The sequence below is a fragment of the Fistularia commersonii genome, chromosome 16, assembly GCF_037954325.1.
Source record: "Fistularia commersonii isolate RoL2024-O1a breed Wild chromosome 16, RoL_Fcom_v1.0, whole genome shotgun sequence".
Taxonomy (NCBI): Eukaryota; Metazoa; Chordata; class Actinopteri; order Syngnathiformes; family Fistulariidae; genus Fistularia; species Fistularia commersonii.
This window is the reverse complement of record NC_141299.1, coordinates 18,508,211-18,525,563: the sequence shown is the minus strand read 5'-3', so window position 1 is coordinate 18,525,563 and position 17,353 is coordinate 18,508,211. Positions and strand designations below refer to the sequence as shown.

Here is a 17,353-nt window from a genome sequence, read left to right as displayed (position 1 = left end):
GCATGTGGATTTACCGAAGGCGCAAAAATGTAAAAAACCTGTTACAAATCTCTAAGACGGCGCCTTCCCTGTGCAGCGGGTCTGCAAAACTCCTTTTTTCATAAAAACAAAACAAAACAGAACAACTCTGGGTGTCTCCCAAACCAGAAGAACAGAAACATGAGCATGGGGGTCGAAGGACGAGGGTGTAAAATTCCACTGCCGTCTCCTCCGAGCCCCTGCAGGTACAGGTGTCGTGTGTCAAGATTCCTGCCGTCCACCGCTGGAGGTGGAGGTGTCTTGTGCAAAAATTCCACTAAAGGCCACAGGAGGCAAAGGGGGATCTCCTGGTGAGCCCAACTCACACACACACACACACACACACACACACACACACACACACACACACACACACACACACAGAACTCCAAGTGTTATCAAATGCATTTAATGTGAGTTAAATGTGTAACTGAACAAAAAACAAATTTGTAGTTAAGTATCTCTCAGAACAGTTCTTCAACTCTAAATTCAGACACTCGGCTGGTTGTTATCGCAGTATTTTTTTTAAGCGAGACTTTAAAAATTGCACGCCTGTGCACACGCGCACACACACATACACACACTGTTAATATGTGATACAAAATAGTGTCTTAGTGCCCTCGGAGTTCAATGTCCCGACGGTGCGTGCGATCCGACGCCCTCCTCGCTTTAGACGGTGTGGAAACGAGCCGGGAGAGCAGAGCCGTGCCGAAGCCGCGGGGCTGTTTTTCTACAGTATGGAGTTTTTGTTATTTCCACAATAAAAAATGTTAACAAAGAGTAGGGAGTGCCCCCCCCCACCCCCACCCCCACCCCCGTGGGCAAGTAAACAACGTGGAGGTGTTTGAGGTATCTGGAGGGGCTGCACTCGTGCGTGTTTAGGAATAACCATCAAAACACAAGCGGCGGTTGCGAAGCCCCGCGTCGTCCAACAGGATTACTTGTTTAGACGAGTCATCCGGAGTGATGATCGCTCCGTCATTGAAGACGAAGAAGGTCGACGCTCGGGAGAGGCGTCTTACAGTGTACAAGGAATGGAAACGGTGGTTCCACATTAACACATAGGAACGATGAAGATCAATCTCAGATGCCGAGCGTCCAGTCGGCCCGGGAATGTCACGCCTCGGGGAGAAAGCTCGCGCTCCGCGGAGAAGTGGAACGCGACGGTGGCGATTCTTTCACATCAGGAGGACTGAGAACATTTTTTAGACGAACAAATAAAAACAGAAATTAAACATTTACCCGCTATCTGTGCACAGGACAGCTGTCACTTGTAATGGTCCAGTCATGTTTTAATATCACATAAATGCCCCAAAAAACACAATCCACCCCCCGGCGACGAAATCCGTGGCCTTTAGCAGTAAACGTCAGGGCTCTCGAAAACAAACCAACGGACAAACAAGTCACCGTGAAAAACTATGAAAAAGCAACATCTCATTTTCCAAAAAGAAAACATTTTAATCTAAATCAGAATCCAAACATCCCCAGTGTCCACTATCAGAAAATCTCTGCCGTCGGTCTGAACGTTGGTTGTGGTTGCCGGGAAAACTCCCGCTATTTCCCACGAGCGTCTCTTTTGAGGAACCTCTTTTTGGGGATCTCGCTGAGGGACAAGGGCAAGGACAGGCTGGAGGGGTTCTCCTTCCGAGACACGATGCAGTCCTTGATGGCCTCTTTGATGACCTGTGACACAGGAAAAATGATACTGTTTGACTGCAACAGTTGGCAGAAGTTAGCAACGGTTAGCAGCGGTTAGCAGCGGTTAGTAGTGGTTAGCAGTTAGCGCATCTGCTTGGCAGCCAGAAGGAAGCCATGGGAGGCCTTTCCGTGTGGAGTCTCTATGTTCCCCCTGTGCCTGCATGAGGTCCCTCAAGGATCTCCAGGTTCCTCCCACAGTCCAAAGACGTGCAGGAGGTTCATTGGAGACCTTAAATTGCCCCTATATGACGTGTGAGTGATAGAATATTGAGGGGTGTTGCGCTGAACCCGTATAAAGGGAACTATTAGTATTTTCTTTAAAAAGCGTGTCTTTTTACCAACGCTCTGATACCCTTCTGGCGTCTCATCTTTGCAAATAAGGTCTCCAGTAACATTTGTTTGCGAGGGTTGGCTCGCAGACTTCTTTGCCGAAAAAAACCTTTAACTGAGTCAAGTGCAGGAGTAAGGCATGGGCTCCCACAGTTTTCCAAATAAAATACGCAGAGTCTAATGACTCAGATTCTTTCTTTGCAGCCCGATACCAAATGGTCCGGGTAACGGTGGTGAACCTGCCTCTCGCCCAACCACATCCAACAGGTACAGATAGGGAATGGATCTGTCTGTCTGTCTGTCTGTCTGTCTGTCTGTCTGTCTGTCTGTCTGTCTGTCTGTCTGTCTGTCTGTCTGTCTGTCTGTCTGTCTGTCTGTCTGTCCGTCCGTCCGTCCGTCCATCTATCTATCTATCTATCTATGTATTTGTATATGTGGAAGAACATGGAAAAGACATGTTTTGCATGTATTCTACATGAAATAAATAAGCAAGTAGTTATGCTAAATTGGCGAAGCTAGAAAAGTGGAAGTATGGAAAACTACTTGGAACGGTTGCTTTTGTTTCATCGTTCCAATCTCCACGAGTAATTAATTGTGCATCCGATTCTAACCCCCCCCCACCTCCTGAATCAAATTCTTTGCCCATTCATGCATTTCGATCGCTATTCAGGAGGGAAGTGAGTAAGGTAGTCCAAATTGACCTCTCAAAGCAACACGCCTTGATTTCGAAAAGGCGTGTACTATCTGGCTTGAGAAATTTCAAGGTTGCATAACGAGCGGATGTTTGTTTGGTGGCGATGCAAAAATGCATTGCTTAAGCGTAAAAAAAAAATTAAATATGAGCGACAGCTCCGGGCAAGATCTCAGAGAAAGGGCTGACCTCCAGGTTGTTCAGAGTGTTGTACTCCATCAGGTCGTGGAGCCGCGTGAAGGCCTCGTTGGAGTACTGGAAGTTGAACGTGGAGAACGGCGACTCGGGGTCATCGAAGATGTCGAAGTCGGCAAACTCCTTGTCCTTCTCCGTCTCCCGGGGAACACCTGTTATTACACCGGCGAGTAAATAAAGAAGTAGTCAGGGACCCACGGAGACTAAATAAAATATTCCTATTGGGATGATATATTTACTAGGCATAAACTTTCAGTGGACAAAAATATTCTTGTCTTTAGCAAATAGAGAAAATCTTGAGGTAAATGTTGTTCAAAACGGAGAGCAGCTGCAGTTCCTGTGAGAAAGGAATCAGAGAAAGGTGCGAGATTGTCAACAACGGCAACCCGGTATCAGTGTCATCGGTGTTGTAGGTCACATAGCAGACGTTTAACCGATGGCGTAACCTACATTCCAGCGGAAACCTGTATCTCAGTGTGCCGCGTGGGAAGGTGGACGGAGTCGGACTCGCCGCGCACTTCAGATTTCCTGCCTGCGACGAGGCCCACGTCGATTCACGGAGCAGAAAATCCACCGGTACGTTCGATATGTTTGAAGCCGGCGGTTTAAAATGAAACACGTACTTTACTGCTGACGTATTTTCAATTAAAACACTTTTTGACTTTAAATGATGCCATCCGGTCATTAAAACACAATTCCCTCTGGTTTTGGAGCGTTTCCATAAAACACGCTTTGCTTTGTCATCTCAATCTGCCTCTGATGAAGCGCTTGGTTTTCTTGATCTCCGCTGATCCTGCAGGCCGGCATCACTTCCTCCTCCTGGAGTGGAAGTCCATCTATGGTATAGGACCTCTGGAAATGTTTTTGGCGCGGTGCAAAAGGCATTATGTAAGACTGATGACCAGCCAGCAGAAGTATGTACACTGATGACCTAGTGAATGTAAAGAGGCAGCGGAGTGGAGAGGAACTGGAGATGCCTCTTTGTGCAGCTAATGATTTATAGCTTGTTTCAGCGCGGCCCCTCCCCCCGGAGCGAGAGCCGGGAGGTTCTCCGCTGCCGGCCGGCTGCTCGTAAAACACACACACATGTGCGTGTGGCCTAAAGACAAGCACACCATTTCCATCCAGAAACCGCGCTGACCCCGATGACCATTATTACTCACGTGGGGGCCCAGCTTGTGGCCAGACATCCAAATCCACCATTGACTGAGAATGCTTAAAGTCCTGCGCTGCTTCAAGGAAGAAACGCTTCATGTGTCATGACGGCGAAATGGCATCGGCAGTTCTTTCCCCCTGACGCATCCTGTGGGAAGCTGGTTTGCGCCCACCCAGCGAGGGCAACCAGTTCTGGGGGCGCCGTGGCGCAGCATCTAGAGCAATGGTCTTTGGAACCGGACGTTCCCGATTGGATTCCCGGCTCCTCCTCGTGTGTCCAAGAGTTGTCGAGCAAGACATTGAAGCAATGCTCCCTCTAAGCTGCGCAACTGCTCAACAAACCCGATCCGGCGCAGTGAGCGCGCTGCAAATGATTTAGATATGTAACATTTTTTTCTGTATCATATTGCTGGGTAACTCTGTGAGTGACAGGTGTCCAGCCAATCCTGCCGTACAATTACGCTACGCAGCCAATCACGGCATTGACAGTACTTGCGCAAGTGCTCTGCCCGTACACGCTATACATCAATGAGAACGGTGTGGTGGAGTTAGGTCACGCTAATGCTAACATGCTAACCCCTTATCACGGCGAAACGAGCGGGCGGCGAATGTGATACATCCGCTCAGCAAACCAAAGTAAAAAAAAAAAATGCGTCTCTTTTAAGTTGGAACGGCTGTCGGGGTACGTGCACATAGAAGAACAAGGGGTGGAACTGGATGACATTTTTTTCTTTTAGAGTGAGAGAGGTCTGCTCTGCAAAACATGCAGCGAAGCTACAGTAGTAAGCGAGTTTCCTGATGGAAAAACATGGACTGATTGTAAGCTGTGATCCCAGGGGTGATACTGGTGTTTGGCCACAGCGTGCACGTCTAGTGTTGCTCACGGTGGTCCTCGGTGTGCTCAGCGAGGTTGTCTGTATGCCCAGACTTATGAAAAACATTGCACTGAAGGCCTCGCTGCTCCCTTGGCAGCCGACTGCTCGTGGCTCATCCATGATGGCTTCAATGCAGAGAACCAATTTCCCCAGAGGGGGTTAATAAAGGATAATTATGCATGCACAGACCTACCAGGTGATTTGAATTTCCTGAAGCTGATGTTGACAAGGACAAAGTGGATGACGGTCGGGCAGTTCTTCTCGCCCTTTTTCGGTTTGAAGACGTAGCATTCCTTCAGGCCTTCGCGGTCGAAGACTTTCGGGTCGATCTTGGGAAACGGGAGCTTGTTCATTCGAGCCCATTTTTCTGCCAACAGCAGCTCCTGTGGAGCGAATTGGAAAATGACAGATGCTACGGACACCGGCGAGATCCAACAGCGCGACAAGGACATAGATATCCTCGAGGAGACGGTTCAGGCTGACCTTAAACGGGGGGCTGGAGTCACTCGGTCGCGCAGAGAAATCGAAAGAGATGATGAGGTCAACGCCACGCTGTGGCCGCAGGATCAGGGGGTACGGGAGGTTGTAGGTCAGACCGCTGTCCACCACGTGGATCTTCTTGCTCTTCACGTCCAGAGGTTCGTAGATTCGATCGAACTCGTCTGGGTCTGAGGATTATGATGTTAGTAACGATCGCTCCCCCGCCGTGCCCGCGCAAAATTGTCTTTGCCAACTCGACCGCTGTAAAAGAAACCAAAACAAACACAGCAGATCCCCGATCTTCACCTGTGACGGCATCCACCTCCTCTTCCGGCGTTTGAGCGCTGTACGTGACCCCCCCGATGGGAGAGAAGGGAATATTGGTGTTCAGGTTCAGACCCAGCATGAAATTATGCACCTGGTGAAAAGAAGAACAGGCGTTGTTGTGAATTTGAATGCAGGAAAATGGAAATGAAAAGGCGGCGTGTGGTAAGAAGTAGGAGCACCTTGCCGGCCCGGCCCTCTCGCGTGTTAAACAACGCCGTGTCGCTGAAGAATGCCGTGATCATCCGTTGGACCCAGCTGGACTGAGCGGTGCGGTGATACTCGTCCTCGGCCTCTGCGTTCTCTGTGCCGCCTGGAGCACCCGAACGGGGACAGAGATATTCAAGTCAGCAAGAGCCGTCCCTCAAAACTTTCACAATTAAAAGATTCACCTGTTTATATCCAAATGGCCCTGATTCATATTATATATCATTTGTGATATTTAAGGCTTACAATTATATCCCTATTTAGGCCTATTTACAAACATAAATGTCACAAATAAAATGACAAATCATATGACCGTATTATTTAATATGTACATCTATGCCCATCTTTGGTAGGTCTGACAGAAACATAAAAGTTAGGCATTGTGCTTTGGAGCGGGGTGTTTATGTTCCCATATCTAACTAACCAACTAATTAACTAACTAACTTGATTAATAAACAATATAGTGACGTCTCGGATCCTCTGGGATGGGATATGATTTGCCAAGAGGTGAAATATGTAAATAGCTGTAATTCTTTTTTTTTTTAATTATTAATAGCACTTACTTTTTCTGTTACATCAAACGATGTTTTAAATTAGTAAATCAATAAATGAATAACAATAATAATAATAATTACAAGATCAGATTCTCAAGACGGGTAAGAGAAGCCTGTAGCGGTCACGTGACATACGGCTGCCATGTAAATTAGGCTGCGGGATGTTGACTGGTATCATTATTTTTTAGAAATAACTCTTGTTGTTTCCGTTTTATTGATTATTAGAGTCTGGTTATTATTTAAAATAAACAGAATAAAATAAATGCCGTGATCATATATATATATATGAAGACCAGATTCTCAGCACAGGTCAGATCTCGGCAGTCTCGGTCAGGCGACACGGTACTAGCCCAAGCGCTCATCTCAAAAGCTGGCATAAAAAATGAGTTTAAAACAAAGGGAAAGTCAGCATTTTTTCTTTGAAGGGATTCTTTGACAATCAGAAGGCCCGCGGAAGAGACTGAAGAAGACTCCGCGACATTGATGAGAAGGACAGGCCCCTTTTTGAAAGACAAAGTGCAACTTGGAAACTCCGTGAAAGTGATTCTCCAGCGTCGACCCCGGTGAGCTGTATTTTTCTGGCGCACTTTGTTTTTGTTTTCATACCGCTCCTGCTGTTTTATTCAATCGTATTCGTCATCCACCCCTTATGAGCCGGTCTAGAAAAATATTTTCTCGCTAAAAAAAAAAGAAATAACAAAAGAAAAAAAACACGGAAAAAGGGTTCGGCATTGCGTCTTGCTGTGAGACGAAAGTGCGGACAGATGACGCGTTGATGCTAACGGCTAGCACGAACGCCATCATGCTAACGGCTAGCACGAATGCCATCATGCTAACGGCTAGCACGAATGCCATCATGCTATCGGCTCGCACGAACGCCATCATGCTAAGGGCTAGCACGAACGCCATCACGCTAACGGCTAGCACGAACGCCATCACGCTAACGGCTAGCACGAACGCCGTCGTTAGCATGAACGCTGCCCTATACCTGCTTGTAAAATTCGGGTTCCTCTGAGAAGTGTGGTTTTCTGGTTCACCTTTTGAATGTCACCGCCCTGCTGCTGACACTGTGTTAGGATTTTAACCACGATGTGTTCGCATATAATGTCAAATGCTGCTGAATGAAGATCCTTGTCAACAGGTTCACGGTCAAAGGTGAAACTACAGTCCACTTGCCACGATAAGACTGTATACACAAGAGTACTCACTTTGAGGCCTTAAGATATTTATTTTTGGTTTGATAAAACCAAGAAGAATGGGGTGAGGAAATGAGAAAAAAAAATGAATCAAACTCCAAATGGACCATTCTTAGATAACAGAAGATGCTGGACTATTAGAAGTGAAAGCTCAATGTACTTTACACTGTTAATCCCCAACAATCCCCAACCTGCGGGAGGTTTGCTGTAATTGTCTTTGCCTCAATGTGTCTTGGAAATGTTTATTGCCAACATCGAAATGTTCACCTCTGCTCTGCACCGTAATCAGTTCAATTAAGCACATCGTGTACAGGATCCCATGGAATCGATCGTGCTAAGTTGAGCTCACCATTGCGCGGTACGTCGTCGTTGTCCATACTGTCCTCTCCAACGATATGCTGAGGTCTGATCTGTTCTGGAAAGCGCAACACAAATTTGTACCTCATTTTACAATATCAAAAGAATGTTCTTTACATACATTGTGTCCTGTATAAACACTATACGGTGTCCTCAAATACTGTGATGATTGTACCTCATACTAAAAATAGGATCCCTGGGTTAATGCATTCCTTAGCTGGGTGGAGAAAGTGTGAAGAACTATGGCAAAGGGTGAGTTGTTATGAAGGTCTCATTAAACAATTGCCTTCTCGTGAAAGAAATATTCAATGAGCTGCTAGAGTACTTTGCTGATACCTTCTCACTGGTATGATGAATCTGATTAAAACACAAACAAGCAAATAGATGGCCAAAGTACACACTTGAAAAGTACACAGAATCATAGAAGAAGCTTGGCATAGTTTTAGGACTTTCCCGTTGCTATTTTTCTAAATTAAACAGAAGGCATTTGTTCCTGCTGTGGGGATTTGTACATTTTAATCCGAACATTGTCTTCTTCTTCTTCTCCTTTGGGCTTTCCCCTTCAGGGGTCTCCACAGTGAATCCACCTTCTCCATCTCACCCTATTCCCTGGATCCTGCTCTCTCACACCAACTACCTTCATATCCTCCCTCGCTATACGTCCATCCATCTTCTTTGGTTTTCCTCTAGACCTCCAATTCCAGCATCTGTCTGCCAATATATTCACTGTCCCTCCTCTGTCCATGACCCAACTGTCTCAGGTTGTTATTCCAAACCATTGTTAGCAGAATTTTTGTGTTATCGTCTCTGTCAAAATAAAGCGTGACCTTCTTCTCTGCAACTCTGGAGTTTAATGTGGATAGATAACCCCTAAAATTGAGATTATAGTAATGATGGAATTGATTTCTAAGTCATGACTCTCTTTAGATGTGCCACGACACCTTCGTGCCTGTGGGACACTGTTTGAAACGCAGATCAAGTGACAGCTGACATTTCAGGATTCCCTGTGGTTGGATTTTGTTTTATTACTAACACACAAGTAAAAAAAAGTCGAGATGGATTACCTAACTCCTCCTCCATGGTGCTGCCACCGGCTGTCTCTCTAATCCCAAGCACTCTGTTGAACAAAATTGAGAAGGCGCTGCCCCACACGCCTGCCAAATCACAAACACATTGACATCCCATACTATGCGTGGCATCATTTTCAAAAGGGATAGAGTTGGTGACAACATGTTTCTCACCCATTAGGAAATGAAGAGGGTTTTCCTCGTATTTTTTGACAGCAGTTCCCATGAAGAATTTGCTTCCAAACAGGTCAGGGGTCATGAAGGTGCCATACTTTGCCATCCCAATTTCATAAGGGCTGAACTCCACCCAATCTAGAGGTCAGAAGCCAAATGTTAATAAACAAAACAAAACAAAACAAAACAAAACAAAAACAACGACAATAGCTTTTTGGAACACACACTCAAAGCCTCTCTATAGAGCCTGCTCCGTGAACAGAAAAGAATAGAAGAAATACAGTGGTTGGAGTCAAGATTACACAGAGCGGGCATGTTTGAACAGCTGGATTTTGGGTTTTGACTCAAATTGACGGAGAGAGTCAGCATTTCTGATGCCAGAGGGGAGTGAGTTCCAGATCATGGGAGCAGAGTGACTGAACACTCTGTATCCCATTGTACCGAGGTGCACGGAGGAAACAAGTTAAGTTGTGGATGACAGAAGGGTTTGGCAATATGAAGTAGGGCAGATAGTTTTGGAAGGGCCATGCTGTGGATACGTATATAGGTCCGGAGTGATTATTAGCAGTTAAAACCAGATTCAACAGGTGAAGCGTCTGAAAGCCTGGAGTGACGGTGCATGATCAGAGCTGCAGAATTCTGGAGGAGCTGGAGTTTGTAGAGGGATTTGTTGGGGAGATGGAAAAAGAATGGAGTTGCGGTAATCTATCCGTAAGGTGACGAGGCTTTGGATGTGAACGGCTGCAGCGTGTGGAGTGAGGAAGAAATACTACTTGGGTTGAATTACATGGACAGCAAAAAGAAGAACTGCATTTGAATTAAAGCTGCCACACACAGATATCAGCGCTTTCTAGGACATCTACACACTGTCCATTCTTATTTGCACCTCCATTTGCATGCATAAAAAGGTGTCTCTAGCAATTGGATTTGCATAATGATTACAGATTCATCAGATAACAAAATACAGCGAATCCAGGATGGCAATATTTCCAGAGGAGATGACAGGCTTTCGGTGAAAAATGTCTGCTATTTGCTCACAACACAGACATGCACAGAGATTTGGAACATCAGGGAGGGAAACATTGTTCCAGGTCTATCACTCAAATTTAATCTTAATTCAGCCGTATACAAATATTTTTGTGGAATTGTCTTTTTTTTTTTTTTTTTTTTTGACAAAAGTTTTTGCACATGCAAGAACTTCAGATGTTATAACATATCAAACAATGCCAAGTTCAAGAAGGGTTAGGGACTCCCGGCACTGTCTGTAAATCTATACTGACAGCTGAATAGTATTTGTCATTTTGATCTTTGTTCAGGTATCTGTGACGCATCAGTAATTGCTTTCAGACCCAAAAACACTGACGCATGCAAGAGAAAATACAGTATGCATAAACAAATATCCAGACATCTACTCATGACGAAGGTACTTAAGCCCCTGTCATGGGTAACGTGGTCATTGTCTTTTGAAAATGCATATACCTGACCTTTTTTTTTTTCCTGAAGAGTCTATTTTCCACTGAGTAAAACTGTGAAAAAGATAGGATTTCTGAGCAAAAGGAGGTTTACAACTAGTGCAATGGGGGGTTATGGTTAGAGTTTTAGTGTAAATTTTTGATCTAACAATTTGTGCACGCTCGGCACAGGCTACGACCACAATGACAACAGAGACTTGTGCACTTCCTTGACAAAAATCTACGTATACATATCTGTAGTCACAAAACAATTGTTAGAATGACAGGCCACCAGAAGCCAGGAAGATGAGATCTATAATTATTTAGAAAGCAAAAGCCGGTGCTCAGAAAATGACATTTACCTGCAAACATGAGCTCTGAAACATCTGGCTTGACATGCAGGCAGGTGAACAAGGGAAGCGGACTCTGGGCCTGGTCTGTTTTCTCCTGAATGTCACTCAACTTGATGTCCATCCTCTAATTGGAGACATCATTTGAATTATTAACCTGCAACTTAAAGGGGATAGTTTGTCCGACAGCGAAAATATTTTAAAGATCCAACCACTGCCATGCTGATGGAAAGTAGGGTAATGCTTGCCATAAATTTTCTTTCTGTATGTGATAACAGACTCCTGTAATGTATCCATACATAAGAATAAATAGATAAGAAGGCAACAGACGCTGCGAGTGTTCTAGGATACGAGCGATTCTGTGAAGAAACTGAATTGAAACTTAAAGTTCCTATCGTCAAGTGTGATCTGAATACAGATAAAAGTGGAAAAAAATGAAACCACCAGTTTTGGTAATGAAAGTGACTGACACGGTGGTGAGCAACAAGAGGATGTAGACATCAGGAATGTCATGAACGTCAGCGGGCAGGCAGCGCTTACCGCAGGTATAAGCGTTTCTCCTATGAGCATACCAAAGATATCGGTAAAGGTAACTGGCTGCCCCGAGGCCTTCTTGGTCCACAGGGCCTGGATGTAGTTGGTGATATGTTTGGGAAGCAATAGCTTCAGTGGATTGTTGCTAACTCTACTCATCAGCTCCTCGTTTATCTCCTTCGGGCCCTTATTTGGAAACTCGGAGTGAGAGTAAAGTGTTGACATGTACCTACAAGGAGGAGATGACAGAAAGTTGGACTCACACACTGAACACACACAGGCCGTGAGGAAGTGAGATGTGTTGCGCAAATTTTAAATCCACGGTCAGAACAAGCGAGGAAAATGCTTTATTTGAGATACCGCGCCGTTCAGGAAGTACTGAACTTGTAAGGAAGTTCTTTTAAGGAATTCCAGTAAATCATCCCTCAAACATGAACACGGGCATTGAGATAATCCAGACGAGCTTGCTTGATGACCGCTTTACAACAACAGAGGAAGGCTCGGATGTTTGCTTGAGCAGGGAGGAGGCCCCGCACGAGGAAGAAGTATGGCGGGACGATAGAAGAGATCACGTGGTTGAGGAAATGTAAAGGACGTTTAAAAACAAAAGGGTCGAATGAAGGGTCGAATGAAAAAGTAAACCGACCATGTGGATCCAGAGAGGCCGGCAACATATGTGGCGCAGTCCATGACCCCGGACTCGAACAGGGCCTTCATGACCCCTGAGAAGCCGACCATGGCCCGGAAACCTCCTCCCGAGCCCGCGATGGCTATAACTGGTACCTTGACAAACAAAGACACGGGCACACAAACAAGAGTCATCATGAGCATGACAGAAGTATGCTTAATCCCATAACCATGCGCTACAAAAGAGTTGAGAATGAGTCTCGTGCTTCAGCGCTGAGTAACTTCCCTCCTTTGAGCCTATTCAAACACACCTTTGCTAAAGGTTGAGACCTCATGCCCTGGGCCTTTACAGCGTCTGGTCCCTGAGCTTCCTGGCTGTAGCCTGTCAGTTGCCTGAATTCTTTTATGAAACCGATCCAGGATTTCAAATTAAGAACTGATGAAGTGGAGTCGAAGGCAGTTGCTGTTTATCTAATTCCTACATGGCTTCCGATACATGTGGGGGGGAAATAAAAAACAAGCGAGGCTGGGACGAGATAAGGTCCGGCCTCAAGGGTATGTCACCAAATCTTTGTTTAGCTTACTCTACATGGTGCTCACAGCTACAAGCAATACGTTACATTTCATTGGAATTCAGTACTCCCGTTTCGTCTGCATTACAAGAATAAAACACTGAATAAGCAACTTCCCTTTCCATACGAATGAATGTCTTTTAATGCTAGTCAATGAAATGTTTGCTTTAAGCTATCTCATCATTTGCAGTGACTTTGGCTTTTTTTCCCCTTTATCTGTTAGCCTTCTTCTATCAGTGAAAGGCCAAATATCTTGCAGACATACCCGACTGTTTAAATACATACAAATTCACTTAAGCGAACTTTCCGCAGTATTCGGAAAATAATATTTTATAAATAAACAATTTGAATTATAACTGCCAACCCTAGCTTTAGTTTTGTATTTTAACTATACTCTGCAAATGTTAAGTAGCGATCTATCTAAAAAACTAGTTCTCCTCCTTTGTAGTTGTAGTGAGCCTTGAATAAACTTCCACAGAACACGATGTCTCAAAGAGGAATCCCCGAGGACCATCATTTCAATAAAAACTACTCTGGACTGTAAGGATTGGCGGCTAGACGATGCACATCAGACCGGGCAAAACAGTGACTGCAGTACCAGTCGATGCTCAGCTCTGTGGAAAATATTCAGATTTGACTCCGTCTGTTATCTGCTCTCCTCTTAGCCAGGTTTTCTTTCGTAAGTCCATCTAACGTCACATTTAAACCCACAAAATATATACAGTATAAAGCTCAAAGCATACCATGGCATTGTGATTTTTTTTTTTTTTTTAACTTGTCAGACAAATATTAACAGCTTCTGACCCCACTGGTGAACTTGTGATAAGAACTGCATAGTGAAATTGAGTACCTCCATGAATAAAGACCTCACGTGACTCGAGACAAAGCGAGTGAGAAGATTTGAATCTGATATCCTGCCTATTTGCATGGTAGCTCTGAGCTGTTTTGTCGCTGTGTGTCCACCTCTTTTGGAGAGCTGGGGAGGAAACGAGGCTTCTCCATGTCGAGCAGCTTCTTGATCCCCAGCATCACTCTTTCTCTGCGAGTCTGTCTGAACTGCTTCTCTTTGTCGCACAGCGCCAGGCTGAACCGCAGGTCCAGTTTAGTGCTGTAGACACAAAATATTGCATGCACATATTTTTTATCAACAAACTCAAAAGAGGAAGTCCCCTGCACAGGTTTCTCCTTAGAGGCAGATAGAAGATCTCTGTATGGATGTTTTTTTTTTTGTTTTGTTTTGTTTTTTTTAAATCCTCAGTGAAGAGCGACTAAGCAGTACAAAACAAACTCGTCTCATTTCTCTCTGTTCAATGTAACGTAATCACTGGAACCTAAAATATGAATGGAATTTCTTAGCCCTCTCGCAGCGCCTGTGAAAATACTGTTGTTTAACCCTGCATTAGACTTTGTAAGTATCTTCTTTGGATGGACACCTGTTGTTCTAATTTTAGTCCTTAAAATGCTTCAGGTGAATGTCCTTGAATTCTTGTACATCGGTCGGACCGATCCCAAACACAATGAATCACTTTGACGTAAATTCTCCCTTTGCTACGCAAATGTAAGAACTTGCGTCAGATACCAGTAGCTCTGTGGCTAAGTTCAGGCACGGTCAAGTGGAAAGATAGGCTCCTTGAGAACTGAAGTACAAACATCATAAGCCATATTTTAGGCAAATAAGTCATTGCTATGTAACAGTAGGCGACCGAGTCAACAGACAGCCTGGTCATCGAGGCCGATCGAAAAAAGAAAACCAAAAAAACAGGCAGGATTTCTTTCCCTGAATGGAAAACCCGTCCAAAACGTAATGGCTTCTTTGGCTGACACTCCTCAAAATACGGAGGAAATCTGCCAAGTAGTTCTAGCTTAAGCCCTGATCATGACGATACAGGTTCATTCACAATTCTGTAAGGGAGCTGATGAATTAGGGAACAAAAGACTTTGAAAAAATACAAACCAAATCTCCAAGGACATCTCTATGAAGACTTTGGTCGCCTGTCAGATGAGAAAAAAAGTTTGTTTACGGCACGGTAACAAGACGCCTAATGTTTTGTGTGTCACGTTAATGATGAGCGTAGCGATGAGTTTCTGAGGCGGCGTCTTACTTTGCCAATGAGGAACGTCTCCAACGTCTTCTGGCCTACTGTAAGTTTGGGGATCTCGTAGGACGCGGTGCCGAGCGTTTCGTCCATCACATAATTAGCATCCATTAATGTCAGCTGAAACGGAATTAAAAAAGTAAAATAAAAATGATACCCCTAAATTTGAGTTGGGACTCTCAGGCTATGATAATAGACCAAACCTTTGACCTCCTTTTACTCTGCTGAAATAGATAGGAAGAAAATAAGGTGATCATTCTGACCTCCAAGACATTCTGCTGGTTTGGGTCTAAAATGAAGTGAAAGGTCTCGTTCCATTTCGGGTTGACGTCGTTGTCAATGTGCTTGGTCCTCTTCCTGCTCTCTGGGGCTGTCGGAATGAAAAGCTCCACGTACGGGTCTGGTGTGTCCACTGCACACACATACACACACACACACACACACACACACACACACAGTCACTTGGTTAAGATGGATTTTAATAAGCACCAATGGGAATCGCTGTGTTTTCCTGATGGATGGCAGTAACACAGTAACACACACGTGCCTACTTTGAACATGCAAGCCGTTCTGAATCAAGTGAAGCGGGAAGACGTATGAAAGTTGCCAGTATTAGTTAAGCGTGACTCACACAAATCACCCAGAGCTCCCTTGGTAACGCTCTCCGCTCGGACCACCGTCACTGTGAATTTGTGCGAAAATTGTTGCTCCACCTGCAACACAGCCACAGCGATGGTCAGCGGAGGGAGCCTCGTATCGTCGAACAGTAACGTCGTACCAAACGTAATAAAGTAGAAATACATACAAATCCCAGTTTTAATGGACTACAATATGGCTTATATTTCATGAAGTGATGTAAATAATTCCACTCTGGAGCACGTTGGCATATTTCAACCATCGTGTCATTTCAGACACAGCTGCAAATCAGATTCATGCTTCCATTGTCACCCAAGGACGGGTGGAAAGGTGTGTAAAGCATCTCCATGCCAAACAGAGTTTCCAGAAACCGTGCGTCGCACGTGCAATCTCTTAAGCAAAGCTAACACCCGACTTAGAAAAAGGGGGGAAAAAGAGAAACGTGTTTTTATACGGTGACGTCAACTCTGGATTCACAAGCTGAAAATGATCACTGCATGGAAAAAGTGGATGGACTCTTTGCTTTAGGTCCTAAAGCAACTCCCCGGCCCACAACCATATCTAGCCAGAAAGTCAAAGCGCTATCTCCTCGCTCTCACCCTGCCGTTGCATTTGAAAGGTCGGCAGACGACGTTAGCCGCTCTCGCACACAGCCTTTTCCATCACATCAACTACGATTAACAATAATCAATAAGACACCTGAGGAATTGGGTGCACGATCAACTTATTGTCAATGGTAAAGGGATTTTCCCCCGTGCAGTTGTCGGTCTACGCCCATGTAATGAGCAACAACATTCGGTTGCAAGTCTCCAGAAGAAACGCCTTTTCAAAAAGGCCCCAGACTTCTTTTTTTTTTTTCCAATTATTTTTCAAGGGAGTAACCTAACAGGCTTGGTGAAAGAAATCCGTATCATTGTTTCTGTTTTCAGCTGCTGCGGTGACGTTCCTGGGTAACGTTCAAGAAGGGTCGGGCAGTCATGAGTGAGAAATATTTGTTAGGCCTATTCATTCGGTTTACGATCAATACTCACAATTATATTGGAAGCCATCGTGAGCCGTCGGCGGAGGAACCCTCGGTTAGGATGATCAACTCAGGACGACATCTCAGGCGGGACCTGAAAGCCATCGGGTAGATGTTCGGAGGTCGGGTCAGGTGGACAGCGGTGTGTATTTTCACAGGATTTTGAAAGATCATACAAAAACACTTATTTTAACGTTGCTTTTAGTGGTATGGTAGGACTTTGAAACAGAGAGAAATTGTAATTTTCTGCTCCCGTAGATCCGGCCGACAGTCGGGCGGTCCCGCGGCAGAAGGGGGAAGGGGTGCAGGATTAGCCAGAGAGCGTTTGAGCAGCAGCGGCAGCGCTTTGCTTCAAAGCCCAGGTTTCTGTGCACTTTGCTTTTTCGTAAACAAAGCAGTGTGATGATTTAGATAAAACACGTGGCATTCGCAAACATCGTCGCTCTGGAAAAACTGAGCCTGAGGTCTTCATCAAGAAGACACGAAATGTTGGATTTTTCATTATGGTAAACAAGGCCGAGCAGATTCTTATCTGGGTTCGGAACATTCGGTTCCCGGTTGGACTCGCCAGCTCCTCCTCGCCGGCCTACGTGCCGCCGAGCAAGACTCTGAGCCCGGGACTTTATCGTCCACATACATACAGAGAAGCGGACGGCTTCTCAAACAGTGACGCTTAAAGTTCTAGCAGTGTAAAGTAAGGTTATAACAAAGTCCGAGAAGTCTTCTAAAGTGACAACAAAAAGTG

At 45.0% G+C, this 17,353-nt stretch overlaps 1 protein-coding gene across 2 annotated transcripts; it reads right to left on the bottom strand.

The window, feature by feature from the left end:
- Positions 1-1,452: 1,452 nt before the first annotated feature.
- On the bottom strand, positions 1,453-16,749 carry LOC147226178 (cytosolic phospholipase A2-like). 2 transcript variants are annotated; one of them, XM_086161961.1, is made up of 18 exons: positions 16,619-16,749; positions 15,583-15,664; positions 15,215-15,363; positions 14,958-15,071; positions 14,810-14,847; positions 13,819-13,963; positions 12,303-12,439; positions 11,663-11,885; positions 11,135-11,249; positions 9,322-9,459; positions 9,145-9,234; positions 8,073-8,138; positions 5,949-6,079; positions 5,749-5,860; positions 5,446-5,630; positions 5,156-5,345; positions 2,927-3,084; positions 1,453-1,701 (listed from the first exon to the last, which is right to left on the bottom strand). In XM_086161961.1, exons 1-18 carry the CDS (start codon positions 16,634-16,636, stop codon positions 1,573-1,575), a joined length of 2,220 nt encoding a protein of 739 aa, XP_086018087.1. In that variant the 5' UTR covers positions 16,637-16,749; the 3' UTR covers positions 1,453-1,572. The 2 variants fall into 2 exon arrangements, with proteins under 2 accessions (XP_086018087.1, XP_086018088.1); XM_086161962.1 differs by lacking the exons at positions 11,663-11,885; positions 12,303-12,439.
- Positions 16,750-17,353: the final 604 nt, after the last annotated feature.

What these genes read in the sequence shown, in the direction of transcription:
- LOC147226178 (XM_086161961.1), bottom strand. An exon ending in ACCAGCAGAATGTCTTGGAG is followed by an intron (nt 15,072 to 15,214) that starts GTCAGAATGATC and finishes ATTCCGTTTCAG; the next exon opens with CTGACATTAATGGATGCTAA. An exon ending in TCCCCAGCTCTCCAAAAGAG is followed by an intron (nt 12,440 to 13,818) that starts GTGGACACACAG and finishes TTGTTTGTCAAG; the next exon opens with GTACCAGTTATAGCCATCGC.